The sequence below is a fragment of the Neovison vison genome, chromosome 12, assembly GCF_020171115.1.
Source record: "Neovison vison isolate M4711 chromosome 12, ASM_NN_V1, whole genome shotgun sequence".
Lineage (NCBI taxonomy): Eukaryota > Metazoa > Chordata > Mammalia > Carnivora > Mustelidae > Neogale > Neogale vison.
The window spans coordinates 19,567,281-19,584,987 of NC_058102.1; the positions used below are offsets into that span (position 1 = coordinate 19,567,281).

The 17,707-nt window shown below is 43.1% G+C and overlaps 1 protein-coding gene across 4 annotated transcripts in view; it reads right to left on the reverse strand.

Moving 5' to 3' along the window:
- Positions 1-2,211: 2,211 nt before the first annotated feature.
- DRAM1 (DNA damage regulated autophagy modulator 1) overlaps positions 2,212-17,707 on the reverse strand; it is a 37,776-nt gene continuing 22,280 nt past the window's right edge. Inside the window, exons 4-8 of one of the 4 annotated variants that reach the window (XR_006381268.1) lie at positions 15,682-15,859; positions 10,737-10,795; positions 5,693-5,785; positions 4,869-5,076; positions 2,212-2,296 (exon numbers count right to left, since the gene is read on the reverse strand). Coding sequence is in view for 2 of the 4 variants with exons in the window: in XM_044226833.1 (XP_044082768.1) it covers positions 15,410-15,859 (450 nt within the window). In the remaining 2 variants the exon portion in view is untranslated. Of the gene's footprint in view, positions 2,297-2,696; positions 5,077-5,692; positions 5,786-10,736; positions 10,796-11,630; positions 11,724-14,749; positions 15,860-17,707 lie in introns of those variants that run through there. The other 3 variants (XM_044226834.1, XR_006381267.1, XM_044226833.1) reach the window with 3 other exon arrangements.

Genomic DNA, 17,707 nt, shown 5'->3' on the forward strand with positions numbered 1-17,707 from the left:
TTTTTAAAAATTTTTTTAAAAGATTTTATTTGTCAGAGAGAGGGAGAAAGAGAGAGAGAGAGCACAAGCAGGGGGAGCGGCAGGGAGAGGTTCTGCCAGCAAGGTTCTCAAGGCAAAATGACAGTATTTGTCAAATTTCAGATACGGTTCCTATCCATCCCAGACATTACTACTTATAGGAATTTCTCCCACTTATTTCCTTGCACGTGTGTGAAATATGTACAAGGTCATTCATGTGCAATTGTAGCAGTTTGGAAACCACAGAATTGTTCATCAGGTAGAGGACTTGTTAAATAAACAATGACAAAGTGCACAATGGAATATTATACAGATGTAACAGAACAAACAAAAAAATGAGGAAGCTCTCTATATATTGATAAGGAAGCATTCCCAAGACATGTTGCTTAGTCAAAAGAAGGCTCAAAGATGTCAGTACGGTATGTGACATTTGGGGGTAGAAGTTAAAAGGGAAAGATTTTTAAATGTGTTTCTGCTTGTATTTTTATAAAAAGTGGGTAATATGCAAAAAGAGACGTGTATTGAGTAAATGTGGATAAAGGAAGAATACAAAGGCTTTTCACAGAGTTCCTTTTTATATTGATTTTTGAATCCCATGAACACTATTACTGATTCAAAAATTTTAAAATAAGAACAGATGATTCCAAAAGTAAGGGCTGTGAGCTGGAGCAGCTGACTCCCTACTCATCTAGAAATTACCTTTCCATCCCAGTGTGGTGAGGCAGATTACAGCAGTTGCTGTATTTGTCCATCGGAGGAACTCTTGGGGGATCCTATCAGTGAGGGTTCGGATGCATATGCATCAGAAATCCCCATCAAGTTTATGGAAGCTAAAAAGACACACTGTCAACCCACGTAACTGAGGAGTCCAGACGTGGAGTCGACTTTGGGAACAGTGGGGCACAGAGCACTGCTCTTTGCTGAGGGACTGCCGAAGCTGGGGCTTACTAGGCATCTCATGGCACCCCGGCTCAAACCACAAAACAGATTGTTGGTACCTCGGTTAGCATTTTCTAAGCATCGGTTTTGGAAGTTGCAGCCCCTCCCAATAGGAGTCTGGCATCCTGCTGCCCTTCATTTTAGAAGATGGGTCTCCTGGGGGTGACCAAGGAGAGTCAAGAAGCTTCTCCGCGGGGGCTTAAGGCTGTGGTTGCTCTCTTATGCAACAGACAGGACGCAAACGCATGACATTCTGGCCTTGAGAATGCCAGGCATTCAGAGCCAGACCAAGAATATGTGTGTGGGGAGACGGCTGGGCTTCCTGGCCTGCCAGAATCAGGGAGTGGGAGAGAATGGGATACCACTTATCTCCCTCCCACTCCTCCTTCCTCATTCCAGGGCCCAAACACCAGACCAATGTGTCTCCAACTGAGTAAAAGAATGGGAACATGGGACGATGCCACATGCAAGGGATGTTAGGAAACCCAAACACAGCCCAACACTGATGTGCTTAATTTGGTTTATGAAATGCAATTTCTGTGGAATTCTCTGTTAGTGAAGAAAAAAAAAAGAAAAAGAAAAAAGAGAAGGAAAGAGAGAGAGAAAAGAAAGGAAAAAAGAAAAGAAAAACAAAAAGGGAAGGAAGGACGAAAGGGAGGAAGGGAGGGAGGAAGGAAGGAAGAAAAAACCCACTTGATTCTCAATATGGAAAACACAAGTCCCCGCCCGGACTCCGTTGCCAGGCGGCAGCAGAACCTCTGGCACGTCCCTGAGCTGCTCTCTCCGTTTCCTCATCTAAAACATGGGATGGATAACTGCCAGACCAACCACACCGGGCGGGGGGGGGGGGGTGCACAAGCTGGGAAAAGCGTAACTTCGAAGGTAACTGAAGCCATGTTTATTACCCAAATGGTTTACATTTACTTCTTTTAACCTGAAAAGGTTGTCAGCAAGTATCATTTGATTTACCCTGAAGCAAGTTAACTTGCCTTCCCTGGAGGGTGGGCAAGGGGTGGGGGTTGGTCATCTACTGTCCTGTGTCTGTCCCAGATCCATTTCCCATTCTTTTTTTCTGAGAAACAACTTCACCCACCACCAGCCCAGCATTTCAGACACCGCTGGCCCCTCCCTGGTCCAGAGGGGGACACGTGACACAGGGCTGACAGAGCCTCAGACCTCCCTGAGCAAGGGCATGTGACCCAAGCCAGCCAATCAGAGACAATGAGCTTCAACTCACGGGCTTTTGTGCGAACTCTGCAGAGGTCCGCTCTCTCCACTGGACAGGTTGCCGCCCTCGGGCTTCTAGAAGCCATCTCTCGCCCATCTGGGGGAAACCTGCCTGCGAATGATGCCAACAGAGAGAGAAAGTAGAGCTAGGAGAAGGAGAGAATAAGTGAAGTTCTGGTACCACTTTTGGATCCAGTCATCCCTGAAGCCAGCTCCACCCCTGGACTTGGGTCAATAGATGCCCGTTTCTTCTTTGACACTTTAAGTTGGATTTCTGGTGCCTTCACCTCTAAGGGTCTAGACTGATGCAAACTTCTGACCCTAATGTTTGAGTCTCTACACAAACATGAACCACTGCACCCACATGCAAAACTACAAGAATGAAGAAAACAAGATTTACACTCTATCTTGATGGGGTCCAAGCGGAGCTAGAATTGTTTCCTGGATATATAGACTTCATGGTAGTACCTAGTCGACATGTGGTAATTGAACTGAGACACAAATTACTAAAATAAAGAAATACTTCATTTTATTTTACTCTGTCAGCCATGAGGTCCAAGCAAATGCAAGCTCATGGAAATTAGAAATAATACCAAAATATGGATAAGACCAGCTTTAGAGGTTTCATGGAATCAGCAGAATGTGATTGTCTGCAGTGATTTTTGGTGCTCTCAGTTTGCCAAGCCAGGTGTACCATCTTGTCAAGCCCATCCAAGAATTTCGGTGGTAACTTTCCAGGTTGAGGAGAGTTGTCACAGAGTGGTGAAGCCCAAACAACTGAAATGTTCACAGTACACAAAGCCAAGCAAGTCAGCATTACTGGGTGATACAGACTATTCATTTATCACTTAACTAGTAAACCCTGTACCAGTGTAAATCTCATTTTACAGCACTACAAATATCCCTAGTCATGCCTCCCTTTGTTCACAGACTCGTGCATTCATTCAATGATATTGATTAAGCCCGTAGTAGGGACGGACCAGGAGGTGCCCTGGTAAACGCTGGAGTCACAAAGTTAAAGATTAACGCCCATACTCTGTCCTCAAGGAGCTCTGAATTTATCTCACAGATAGATAAGGAAATGAAGAATGACAATGCATCATGAGAAGCACAGACATTTAGGGAAAGTCTGTTCTAACTGAGTCCCAAGCGTGGATCCATTCTCCTTCAGGTTCCTTAGCACAGCTAAGTGACACTTCTCCCCCATCTTCAGAATAAGGAATGCTTGCCATTGTTTCAATCAGTTCTTCATTTCTGGTGTTACCGTGGGGGAGCCACAGCATTACAAGTTGCAACAAATTCAGACATGGTTATGGGGTTCTCGCCGCTGAACACACAGGGGACACAGTTGGTCATTGCAGAGCTGGCTGACTGCTTCATTCACTCAAGACCGTTCCTGAGGAGCCACGATGTGCTCACCACTCTCGGAGTCCCTTCCAGCCCGTCTAGGTGGGTTGCTCTGCCCTTGGCATTCATCCTCAAGGTCTGGACCTACTTGGACGGATGCAGATTTGTGGTCTGGAGGGTCTTCAAAGGAAGGCCTTCTCTTTGGCTTTCAAATCTAAGCCTTAGCAGGTCAAGGCCCACTTCTTGCTCTGTGCTCTGGAACCGTTAGCTTTTCCCTTGTCATGTGTGCTTTGGGTGAGAAGGTGGAGTCTGTAGGTCTTGCTTAACAAAGGACTGACTCCTCTCTCGTACAGTGTGCAAACATCCAGCCACCCACATTGAAAGAAGGAGCAAACAGCCTGCACCCTGCACCCTCTCTTCTCCTCTGTCTCAGACCTGTGTTCTCTTCCACAGGCTTAGTGGCAAGAAATGAACTCGAGACCTGAGTTTCAGCTCCTGAGTCGGACTGCATGTATAGCATTTTATGCCGGTAACAATAAAGGGTGGTTTTACAAATGGTCTTTTTAATGCTTTTCACAGATCGGCTTTTGTGGAGGTTTAGTAGTAACCAAAGTTCTCCTTCCCATAATCCAACCTTCCATAAATGGTCCCTGAGATACTTCCCCTCCTTGCTTATCCAGCAAAGACAACAATCCGGAATCCAGTGAGGTTTTCCTTGTCAGGGGCTCACCTCCATTTTATTGTTGTTCTAAGGCTTTTCTAATCTGTCTTGATGAATTCATCCCACCTGGAAATGGGCCCACTATGGAATGCCAGTTAGGTTAGCAGCAAGGGTAAAGGCTTTGGCACTGTGAGCAGGGAGGCCCATGGAGAATGGAATTTGAAAACTGAGGTCCTCTGTGTTCACTTAGAGTTAATGTGCATAGAGAGAGTAAGGCCGTTTGATAGAAGCACTTTGCTTAGTTCACTTAAAAATCAGAGTATCCTTGTTAGTGTTCATTTGTTAACTAAATCTTTATGATCATTATCAATCAAACTTTATAAATGCTATCATGATACAAAATTAGACCGTTCATTCTCTAAAAATAAAATTTAAAAATGAATAGGCCCTGATTTTACTTGTTAGTGAATTCCTCATTTAGTATATTCCCACAAACCACTTACACACAAAGAAAACACAAAACAGAATCTGTGCAAAAATAGAGTTCTCCATTTTCTGTAACACCTTCTCTTTTCTGTAATGAATTTGTTCATGTAAAAAAAAAGTGTCTACTTGGAAAATTATAAAAACATTGCTACAATGTCATAAGTGCTCTACATTCTCTAGGAAAACATACCTTTGGAAATAGTACAACTATTGGGAATTCTTAAAGAAATTCAAGTCGTGGACGTGCCGCAGATACATTCCACTCAGGGCAACATGGAAACCCTGTCTGTCCTTCCTACCACTTCCAGAAATTATCTGCGACTCTCACTGAGTGAGGTATCATTCTTCTTTCTTCAAACATCATCATTGATTTCTGTGGATATCCTTAGGGTGACACTCTATTAAAAACAGAAGAAAAAGATTTGAAAGAAGGTTCTATATGCAAACAATGAATCTTGGAATACCACATCAAAAACTAATGATGTACTATATGGTGACTAACATAACACAATTTTTAGAAAAAGAAGAAGAAGAAGGTAAACCGGTGCCAGCAACAGAGGCCCCCATGCTTCAGATGTGCCCTCACTAAGGTTTCAGCAGAGTTTGAACTGGGTCTGAGAATTTTCTTGGTTTTCTATATACTTTTTGCTAAAAATTCATTTGTTTCAGAACGTATGAATCTTCTTTGTTGTCAAACCTGATAAGGTCCCACATCCTCTCTGCCTTGGAAACATTTTTCAACAACAAACTTTGTTTGTTTTCAACAATAAACTTTGTTTATTCAAAGGATGTATTTCCTATTATTTGGAACTAGTAAACGAGGCCACCTCAGAAAGCTAATAACCAGGATATATGACTATGAACATCCATCCAGGGGACAGAGAACATATGAAAAGTTCATTGTTTGGTAGAGCAGTTAGAGATGCTTTTCTTAGGGAATAAACTAATGTTCTATGGCATGCTCTTAACCCTAATTGTCAGCACTTTATAACATATGAACTGATAAATACCTACCTGGAAATCGTGGATGAATGTTAGGAAGTAGAAAATGAAACCAAAGGCCACTGTCCATTCGCAGATTGCACTCACTACGTGATATATGTAATCCTAAAAGCAACAATAAAGAAATAGAATTTAGCCAAAATACACTGTATTCCCTGTAATGGGTGTACTGAAACAAGCCGGTCAGAACAGAGAGGAAAGTCGTTGGGTGAGCATAAATCAACCCCTTGAGAAAACACAGTGAGGCAGGCCAGGCGGAGACACATCAGGGCACCTGCCCAAAGGGAACATGACGCAATTATCCAAAACATTCTTGAGGCTCTCTTACACTCTGGTTTTAAGACTTAGTCTATACACTTCAAAAAGGCAGAATAAGGGCCACAAAAAAGGCTGAGATGGGGAGGCAAATTTGGACTCAAGAGAACAAAAAATTTTCTATTCAAGGCGTGACTTGCTTTCCCACTGCTAGGAATGCCAAAGTTGAAATGCATGCTTAAAAAACATCAAGTCAAAAAACAAAACAACAGCAGAACATCAAGTCAGCTTCTGGGCCTTATTAAAATGAGCGCTCGCACCCAGAGAAAAGTGACTGTCACCACTGGCTGTTGTGTTTCTCTGTTACTACAGACAATGTCTTAGCAGAACACTGTTCTGCTTCCAGCCACAGAGCAGAGGCTAAGGAGACATCGACATGGTATCTGTCTTATTGGGGGCAAATATTAGAGAATGCAGAGCAAGCGTGGAGGGCTTTAATTGGAGGTTCCTCCTATGGAGGCCAGAGAATTAATAAAAATAAATGGACTGCCAGTCGCAGAAAAAGAGGAAGAATGGCAAACCCAGTCATCAGTTTCATTTTTACCAAATGGGAAAATATGACCCTGGTGTTGCTTTGAGACATTAAAAAAAAAGTCTGTGCGTGGGCATGTGTGTGTGTGGTATGAACTCTCCTGATTTTTAAAGGCGGTAAATTACTTCAAAAGCATTTTTAAATACCATCCAAAGGTCGCCTGGGTGGCTCTGTCGGTTAAGTGTTCAACTCTTTTTTTTAAAATTTATTTTTTATTTTCAGCATAACAGTATTCATTATTTTTGCACCACACCCAGTGCTCCATGCAATCCGAGCCCTCTATAATACCCACCACCTGGTACTCCAACCTCCCACCCGCCCCCCGCCCCTTCAAACCCCTCAGATTGTTCAACTCTTGATCTCAGCTCAGGTCTTGATCTCGGGGTTGAGAGTTCAAGCCCCAGTTGTGAGTTCCACGTGTGGAACATACTCAACTACAATAAAATAAAACTGTCTGAGACAGACTGCCTATCTGCATTCTGACTTGAGTCCACCTGCCAGATTAGGCCTGTGGACTGTCATCAGTTCTCTGATTTAGAACAGTGACCTGTTTTTTTCCTACTTGACTTTTTGCTCTGCTATAGGTTACGTGCATGAATATGCAAATATGCTGGGTTCCATGGTGACGAGTGCTTTCTCTGATCCAGTTTTCGTCCATGATCATTTCATTGTGGTGCATCAAACTCTCACAGACACTGCTCCTCACTCTCCTCCTGCGTGTCCGGATCCATCCTGGCCCTCATCCAATGCACACTGGGGAGGAACCCCCCCAGCCTACGCTGAGGGTAGAGAACCGAGGCCCCTCCCTCCTCTTGGTGACCTTACCAGGAGATCCACCTCATCCTTTATCGCCCTCGGACAGTGAAGATGGCTTATAAAAATGGAAACAGAATTGGGAGAGGATTTCTTTAGCATATTTCATGAAAACACACTGAACTTGGGAGTGCAGACTCTTCTGCTACAATTGTGGCAACGCCACAAGTTGCTATGTGAAATGAGACAATGATATTAAAATTCTCACCATCGCTACCAAGTAAGTTAATGCACAGGAATGTGCCACACAAGCTCCCAAGAATGCCACAGAAGTCTGGGGCACTACCTAAGCCGTTGTTCCATTCAGTGAATTAACGTAAAGGGTTTTGTGTGCATTCACTGATACTGAGAACAAAAAATAATACAAGAGCAGCATGGTGATTTATGGAGTGAGCAGCAAATGAGGTACTTTTCACATTTTTAAGGTAGAAAATGAAATGAAAAACATTTTTTAATTGGCTGGGGCATATACTTCAAGGAATCATTTCCAGCCCCTGGTTGCTTTGATTTGTGGTAGAAGATCTCCCTCCAGTGGCTGAACTTGTAAAGTACACCCAAAGCCGCCCTGCTGTGAAGTCTTGCTTTCAGAAAGGACTTTATTTTTTTTTCCATTTTATTTTATTTTATTTTATTTTCAGTGTTCCAAAATTCATTGTTTATGCACCACACCCAATGCTCCGTGCAATATGTGGCCTCCTTAATACCCACCACCAGGCTCACCCAAACCCCCATCTCCGTCCCCTCCAAAACCCTCAGTTTGTTTCTGAGTCCACAGTTGCTCATGGTTTGTCTGATTTTTGAAACACTTCTGCCTGGATCATTCTCTCACTCACCATCTTCAGTCTCTTCAGAATCTGTCTGTCTGTCTCTCTCTTTAAAGATTTTTTTTTTTTTAAGATTTTATTTTATTTATTTGAGAGAGAGAGACAGTGAGAGAGAGCATGAGCGAGGAGAAGGTCAGAGGGAGAAGCAGATTCCCCATGGAGCTGGGAGCCTGATGTGGGACTCGATCCCGGGACTCCAGGATCACGCCCTGAGCCGGAGGCAGTCGTTTAACCAACTGCGCCACCCAGGCGTCCCTCTTTAAAGATTTTATTGTTTTACTTGAAACAGAGAGACAGAGCGCGAGCATGAGCAGGGGCGAGGAGGCAGAGAGAGAATCAAACTCCCCGCTGAGCAGGGAGCCCAAAGCAGGGCTGGATCCCAGGACCCTGAGATCATGACCTGAGCTGAAGACAGGCACTCTGCCAACTGATCACCCAGGCGCCTCCTCTCCGTAGTCTTCCACAGGCTTCCATCACTTGCCAGAATCCTGCTGTGAAAAATCCCCTGATCCCACTGGCCCTCTAGCCCCCACGCTGTATCTCCTCCTCCTCTCACCTCCAAACATTCACTGATAGCTGCATGAACGAACCACCCCCTCACCACTTCTTTACCCTCCTGCAATTGTCTTCTAAAGCCAACACTTTACTGAAACTGCTTTCTGAAAAACATCAGTAACACCGTGGCCCCTTGAAAAACCAACTGGTGTTCTCCCACAAGCTCTCCTCTCCTGGGCAACATTCCTTTCCCATATGGCATTTGGAAGTGCCACCATTGGGCATACCTCATGGCATGAGTCCATCTCAATTCCAAACATTCAGTTCCAGGAGTTCCGACATTAGGGCTGAAATTACCAGTCACTTTACCCTGTGCCCTGATGGTTCCCAGTCCCCCCACTGGTCTAGTTCCACAAGCAACAGGGCCATTCTCCTTCATGTTTCACTACAGCCTTGGAGTCAACAATTCTAAAACCAAACCCACCCCCCTTCCCTGCATGGAATCATTTATTCCTCTTTGGGACCTTGCTTTTATCTGCTCATGGGGACAGATTCTTGGCTTCCCCCAAGATAACATTTGGAAGTCCTCTTTGATTCATGTCCTTCCATTCTCGTGTCGGTCACTTGCCGGCACCCATTAAATATTTCCCCTTCTTACTTCCACCCTAGGCTAATCTTTTTTTTTTTACTCATTCTTCTTAAAGCTTTCTATTTTAATTTCTGTATAGTTAACATAAGAGTGTAATATTAGTTTATGTATAGTTAACATACAGTGTGTATGTATGTATGTATAACTGTATGTATAGTTAACGTACAGTGTAATGTGAGTTTCAGGTGTACAATACAGTGCTTCAGCACTTGCATACATCGCCCTCATCACAGCAAGCGCACGCCTTCATCCCCTTTACCTGTTGCACCCACCCCCTCTCTCACCGCCCCCTCTGGAAACCATCAGTTTGTTCTCTATAAAATTACAAGTCTATTTCTTGGTTTGTCTATCTCTCTTTCTCACTTTTTCCTTTGTCCATTTGTTTTGCTTCTTAAATTCCATATATATATATGAAATCATACATTTTTTGTCTTTCTCTGACTTATTCGCTTAGCATTATACTCACTAGCTCCAACCATATTGTTGCAAATGGCAAGATTTCATTTATTTTGTGGCTGAATAATATTCCATTGTATATACATACACATCGTTAACCATTCATCTACTGATGGACACTTGCGCAGCTTCCATCATTAGGCTATTGTAAATAATGCTGCAATAAACACAGGGGTGCATGTATCTCTTTGAGTTAATGTTTTTGTATTTGGGGGGTATTTACCCCCCAAATTACTGTGATTACTGGATCGTATGCTAGTTCTATTTTTAACTTTTTGAAAACCTCCATACTGTTTTCCACAGTGGCTGCACCAGTTTGCATTCCCACCAACAGTGCACAAGGGTCCCCTTTCTCCACATCCTTACCAACACTTTCTTGTGTTGTTGATTTTAGCCATTCTGACAGGTGTGAGGTGCTATCTCATTGTGGTTTTGATCTGCATTTCCCTGATGATAAGTGATGTTGAACCCCCTAGGAGAATCTTGATTTGAAATCTAAACTAGAAAACTGCCTTCTCCCTGCCACCCTAACTCCAGGCTCTCTCCTCAGCCCTTTATCCCAGCACTGCTGCTGACTAATAGCTACCTGCTAATATTTTTTCAATACTTGCCTGTTCAAAGCCTTCAAAAGCTTATCCTGGTCACCTATGTCAAGTAGGATCCTCTCTGACTACCTCTTAAAACTTTGCACAAACTCCCTGCCCACGAAGATAGACCTGACCACGTTTATACTCCGGTTCATTCTGAAACAAAGTGCCTTCTGTGCTGGAGCGGGTCTCATACTTTCTGCTTAACACTCACTGCTTCCTTGGACCTCCATACACCTTAATTCATATCGGCCCCCTTCTATTAAGTGTCTGACCTCTTTTGATGAGGAAATTCAATTAGGAACTCAAAATTTTGAAAATAATTTTGAGAATAATCCCCAGGAACCAGGTTCAACAATCATATTGAAGATCAGTTAAATTTTACCTTTTCTTTTGGATTCCACTCCAGCTTTGTTATAGAAATTAGTGAAGCACAGGCAATCACTAAAAAAAGGGCAATTGTTAAGGAAGGTCCAAAAAAGAAAAGCAAAAACAAAAACCCAGGCCTTTTAATGTGAAAACTATTCTTCTAATCATCATCACAGTGTTAAAATGTTAATACCAACATTTCTGCAATCAGACCAGTTACACTGGCTTTTCATAATCTCAAACCTTAAGTTCGATAGTGACAGCATTTAAATTATAATATGGACATATAGTCATTCTTTAGCAATACCTTTTCAGCTATGTATAGCCAAATTTTCATCTGTGGCTACATTTTGCTCCACTGTGCTTGTTAAATTTGGTCCAAATGACAGATGGGGGGGTGCCCGGCTAGCTCAGCTGTTAAGTGTCTGCCTTTGGCTAGGGTCATGATCCCAGGTTCCTGGGATCAAGCCCTGCATGGGCTCCCTGCTTGCCAGGAAGCCTCCTTCTCCCTCTCCCACTCCCCCTGTTTGTGTTCCCTTTCTTGCTGTGTCTCTCTCGAATAAATAAATAAAATCTTAATTTAAAAAAGAACAAAAACAAAAAACAAAATGACAGATGGGTACTTTTGGGGACTTTTCTCCTAAAATACTCTTTTTCCCTAAACAGAAGTTTTTGGGAAAAAAAAATACTCTTGCCCTAAGAATCCTATCTTCAAGGCATCAGCTTTAAGGAAAAATTAACATTTCAAAGTACCAAAGCATCACAAACTACCAAGGTTCTTCTACAAAAACAAGCTACAGATTCAAACTACTGTCTTTAAAAAACAGAGTTATTCCATCAAGTCATTGAGTAGAAGCCAGAGTTCTTCCTTCCCAGCCCAGAGTTTACAAATCAAAGAGCTATACCCTACCTCTGACCTTAGGGGGTACCCAGAGAGGCCAAACGGTGTCAGGGACGGAGGCTAACGCCTCCGTGTGCTGTCTGCACAGACATTCTGATGGAGCTTAAAAGGCAAAAGAGAAAGCTAGAGATGAGATGCTTTTAAAATGCTTTCGCATACAGTTACGAATTCCAAGCTTTGAGTCGGTGTCAAGTTCATAACTTCCTCTAACTTCAGAGTCAGCACCTCTTCTCCCTGCCCTTCCTACCCCCCAATATTTTGCAATTCTTAACACTTCTCGGTTTCTCAAAGTAAAAGATTCTCTGGTCATGTCATTACCATATTTCTGTTTCTAATAGTTTAAAATCCTCTTAATTCTTTGTCCTTGAGTCCTGTCTTCTGCGCATCAGGTTCCGTGCTGGGGGGAGGGCATGACGACGACTCAGAGGGAAAATCGTGACTTCAGAGTGGAATGGGCTTTGAGGGAGGCTTCACTGAGTTGAGCCTAATGTAAGCTGAGGTTTGAGGACCTCTCTAGAGCAGCGTCCCCCCAGAAATTAATGCCAGCCATGTGAGTAATGTAAAATATTCTACTATAGGCAGACAGCTTCTCCTCTGCTGCCCTACCTGCTTCTCCCTTGGGGTGTATTCAATAAAGTACTAAAAAAAAAAAAAATTCTACTATAGTGGTTATACTAAAGAAAATCTAAAAAGTACCAAATGAGGGGTTCCCGGCTGGCACAGTCGGTAGAAAGTGTGACTTGATCTCAGAGTTGTTAGGTTAGGCCACATGTTGGGTGTAGAGATTACTTAAAATCTTGGGGCGCCTGGGTGGCTCAGTGGGTTAAAGCCTCTGCCTTTGGCTCAGGTCATGATCTCAGGGTCCTGGGATTGAACCCCACATTGGGCTCTCTGCTCGGCGGGGAGCCTGCTTCCCCCCACCCCCCATCTCTGCCTACTTGTGATCTCTCTCTGTCAAATAAATAAATTTTTTTAAAATCTTTTTTTTTTTTTTTAGATTTTTACTTATTATTTATTTGACAGACAGAGATCAGGAGCAGGCAGAGAGACAGACAGAGAGGAGGAAGCAGGATCCCCGCTGAGCAGGGAGCCCCATGCGGGGCTCCATCCCAGGACCCTGGGATCATGTCCTGAGCCAAAGGCAGAGGCTTTAACCCACTGAGCCACCCAGATGTCCCTAAAAAAAAAAAAAAATCTTTAAAAAAAAATAAAATAAAATCTGGAGGCACCTGGGTGGCTCAGTTGGTTAACGGGCTGCCTTCAACTCAGGTTATGATCTCAGGGTCCTAGGATCCAGCCCCGCATTAGGCTCCTTGCTCAGCAGGAAACCTGCTTCTCCCCTGCCTGCCCATTCCCCCTGCTTGTGCTTGCTCTCTGTCTCTCTCACTCAGGCTGTCAAGTAAATAAAATCTTTAAATAAATAAATTAATTAAATAAAATCTTAAAAATAAATAAATAGAACCAAATGAAATTAATTTTAATAATATATCTCATCTAAGAGACTCTTAATCTCAAGAAACAAACTGAGGGTTGCTGGGGGTGGGGGCGTAGGGAGAGGGTGGCTGAGTTATGGACATTGGGGAGGGGATGTGCTATGGTGAGTGCTGTGAAATGTGTAAGACTGATGATTCACATACCTGTACCCCTGGGGCAAATAATACATTATGGGTTAAGAAAGAAAGAAAGAAAGGAATAAAAGAAAGAATATACCTTATCTAACCCAATATATCAAAAATATTACCATTTCAACATGTACTAATATAAAGAACTAGTAATGAGATAGTCTCCGTTCTCCTTTTCTTATTACATCTTTGAAATCGGTGTGGTTTTTACACTTAACTGCCCATCTCCATGTGGACCAGCCACATTTCAGGCGTTCAGTAGCCTCATGTGGCTGGTGGCTGCTGCATCCAGGTAGAAGAGAATGAGCCAAGGCAGAGAACAGGACATAGTCAAGTCCAGGGGAGAACATGTTAGAATAAGGTCAGAAAAAGAGGCTGCCTCATAGGGCGCCTGGGTGGCTCAGGCGGTTCAGCTGGGTTTCAGCTCAGGTCATGAACTCAGGGTGGTGAGGTCAAGTCCCCCATGGGGCTCCAAGCATAGCGAGGGGTCCGCTTTAGATTATCTCTCTCTCTCTCTCTCTAAAATAAGTAAATCAATAAAATCTTTTTAAAAAATACTCAATAGGCAGGCTCGGACTATGGGTCTCAAGCAAAGAAACCTGGGCTTTATGCTGAGAGTGATTTTGTGAAGGCTTGTAAAAGCTTTGGAAGTCAGGTGCAAGATGGACAGGCTCACAGGGAAGGCTTAGAAGCAAGATCCTAACCTCGTCTGTGCTTCAGTTTCTTCATAAGCGACAATGTTTCATAGAACTACGGCAGTAAGAAGAGACAAAGGCATTTTAAAGATATTAAGAAATCTTTGTAAAGAGACATAAATACCACCCTAATGCTTAGGACAAAAGACCTTTTCATGTGGATGAATTTGTTTGAGTTAATTTTTTTTTTTTAGATTTATTTATTTATTTATTTGACAGGACAAACAGCAAGAGAGGGAACACAGGAGGAGGAGTGGGAGAGGGAGGCCTCCTGCTGAGCAGGGAGCCTGATGTGGGGCTGGATCCCAGGATTCTGGGACCATGACCTGAGTCCAAGGGGCCCCTTGAGTTAATTTAATACACAGGCATGACCTATTTCTGTTTGGGGAAGCTATCCCTTGGTGTGGCTCCTAAGAACCGCCTAGAAATGGGAACTATTTATATGTTAAACTCTTGAGGCCTAAAATGCTTGTTCTCGCTAAAAATTCTGATTTTAATATCTAGAGATGTGCCTCTCAAGTTGGAAGCAAGAAAAGGTTTCCTACACCAAGAAACTGGCTTTAACACTTCAAACAATGATACTATAAATTTTGCAACTAACACAAGCTAAAAGTTTTAAGTACATGTATTTGGAGAGAAACATGAATGTCTTCAAACCATAAAGAAGGAAATTGCAAATGAGCTATCTTTGTAAGGAGCACATATTTGTTTAAATTTCTCAACAGTAGGACTTGCTTCCTCTGCGCTTAGAAATTTTCTAACTAAAAATTTCCTTCCTTAAGACAAAAAAAAAAGAACAAACACACAACCATTCTTAGACTTCATATTTTGTATAGCTTCTGTTTTAAAAGAGAAACACAAAACTTACTATTTAGAAGCACATGTTACATTTTCACTCAAGCTTGCCCACTTCATACCACAACCCAATCCAGACTAACAAAGTTGCTGCTAATAAAATAGTTGCTATTTTCCTACAGTCTGACAGGAATCACCATCTTTTGATGGCTCTGCAGTTTTTCTCTGATAGGACTGCACATAGTATTGCGAAAGATGGGGAATTTTCCACATCTTGAAGACACAGCTTTTTTTTTTTCTGTTAAATATCTCTAGAAAGAAAGAAAGATCAAGCTTTCATTTCCTTCAAATAAAAACACCCTAGCCAAAAAATTGATTATTTTATTTTCACATTGTTGAATTAGAAGATGGAATGAGATTTCATTTTGAAACTGGAATCAGTGATAACAAGAGAAGCCTCAATGTATTTCAAATGACTTAAAAATAAATGATAAGAGTTTTTTTAAAACCTCTTATCACAGACGAGTAAATTGAACTACCTAATGAATCGCCAGCGTACAGATGAGGGCAGAGTACCGGCTCTTGGGACTTCACAGGGCAGTTACTTTAAGTACAATATCAATATTTGGTGTCTTTGACCAAGCACTACAAAGAAAAATAAATATTTCCACACGACTTATGAAACTTTCCCTGTTGGAAAGAAAGTAAACAGACTGAAGTGTTGCGGTAAGTTTCCATCCTTCTTGCACACACTTTCCCCCCAAAGATTGTTTTGATCTAACCGGACAATGTTGAGGTATTTCCTTAACAATGTATACTTTTCTCCCAATTGTTCTTCTGAAGCATGTGGACACCCGCCCGTTAACCTTTGCTTTTGTTTCATGCTCTTCTGGGGGAGTGGGAGAACGGTCAAGCCTGTGAAGACACTGACAAATATGCAAAGGATACTGGGGACCACGGCTGCACAGGAAATGGCAGAGATGGCCAACCGCACATGGCACGTGGACAGGCTGTTCCACTGGGGACATGATTTGTAAGAGATGATGGACTGCAGGAGCGTGTAGACCACACCGCAGACAAAAGCCAAAAGGGCGCCGCCATCGTGGACCACGGGGACAGCTAACTCCTGGAGAGAGAGTCACAAACAGCTGTTACTCTGCGCGAGTCTGCACACAGCAAGACCCACGCCCCCACCCACGCTGGGCTACTCAACGCCACAGTCATCACAGATGCACCCACCTCTCCTTGGAAAATGTGAGAAGATTACCAAGAGAAATGCCTTCCAGACCCTAAAGTAAATGCTCTTAGTTGTTCAGCAAATGCGGGCACACTGGACAGGGACAGAGGAATGTCTGCCTCAGAGGTGGGAGAACTGAGCATCGTGGGCTTCGGAGTCTGGCAGAACTGGATAAAAAATCTCCACTCTGCCACTGGGCTCTGTGACCTCAGTTTATAACCTCAATTTCTGTACCTGTAAAATGGGCATAATAATTTCTGCCTTGCAGTTTTGCACTGAAGATTGTATGATGAATTTCATTTGAAAGTATACAACTGGTTCCATGAACACGCCGAGTGTGGCTTAGAGTTTTCAGGCTCCTTGGTCCTCAATAATTTCTTTGTCTTCCTCCAGGCAGCCCACATGCACACACAAATCTAAGTAAACACACTGCTCTTGCCATGCAAAGGCAGATTCAAGTCAAGGCCCTGCCCCCCTATCCTCTAACCAGCCATTTCAACCAGAAGGCACCCTTACACCCCGTCTAGGCTCAGAATCTGGTATTGCTTACAACTATGCTCATGATGGACCATTCAAAGAGCTCACTTTAGGCTCCTTCCAAATGTGCAATGGGCACCGACCTTCTGGTAGTAACAGTGATGTTGGACTGAACAATGGAGTCTCTGCCTGAACTTGAAAATGTGAGCTTTGCAAGGGGACAAATTAAAGTATTATCCAAGAGACGCTGGTTTGGGCCCCAGACCCTTACTGAATCCAACTCACTATCCACACCCTGTCCCTCCCAGATTTTCTCTGACCTGAGCCACCCAGGCTTGCCCAGAACCAAGATGTTCTCCATCTGCTCCCAAATATCAAATCTTTAATGTCCACAGGGAAAGGAAGATTAAAAAAAAAAAAAAAAAAAACTTTCAAACTTTCTTTTTTTTTTTTTTTGTAAGATTTTACTTATTTATCTGACAGAGAGAGAGAAAAGAGAGCACAAACAAGGGGAGCAGCAGGCAGAGGGAGAAGCAGGCTCCCCACTGAGCAAGGAGCCTGAGGCAGAGCTTAATGCCAGGACCACGGATCATGACCTGAGCTGAAGGCAAACGCTTAACTGATTGAGTCACCCAGCTTGATCCCAGGACCCTGGGTCAAACTTCTTTTCTCTTTTTTTAAATTATTTTACTTATTTTATTTATTTGACAGAGACAGACAGAGCGAGAGAGGGAAACAAGCAGGGGAAGTGGGAGAGGGAGAAGCAGGCCTCCCGCCAAGCAGGGAGCCCGATGCAGGGCTCAATCCCAGGACCCTGAGATCACGAGGGTTGTGGGTTATTGTTAAGCTGTCAAACTTATTTTCTAAAGAAACTTATTTCTGGAATCAAGCCTCGCAACAATGGAGAAAATCCACTGCTTGATTTCTGTTCTAATAAAATAAGGCTGTATTAACATTCTACAACATGTAATATCAATTGCTCACTTATTAGGTATAGATTCTGTATTCCTAGGATACTTAACAGGGGCATATAGATTTAGGAAAATTACATATGAGAAATAAAATACATTCTATGCCCTTTAAAATATTTGTATGCCTTTGGGCGCCTGGGTGGCTCAGTGGGTTAAGCCGCTGCCTTTGGCTCAGGTCATGATCTCAGGGTCCTGGGATCGAGTCCCGCATCGGGCTCTCTGCTCAGCAGGGAGCCTGCTTCCTCCTCTCTCTCTCTCTGCCTGCCTCTCTGCCTACTTGTAATCTCTC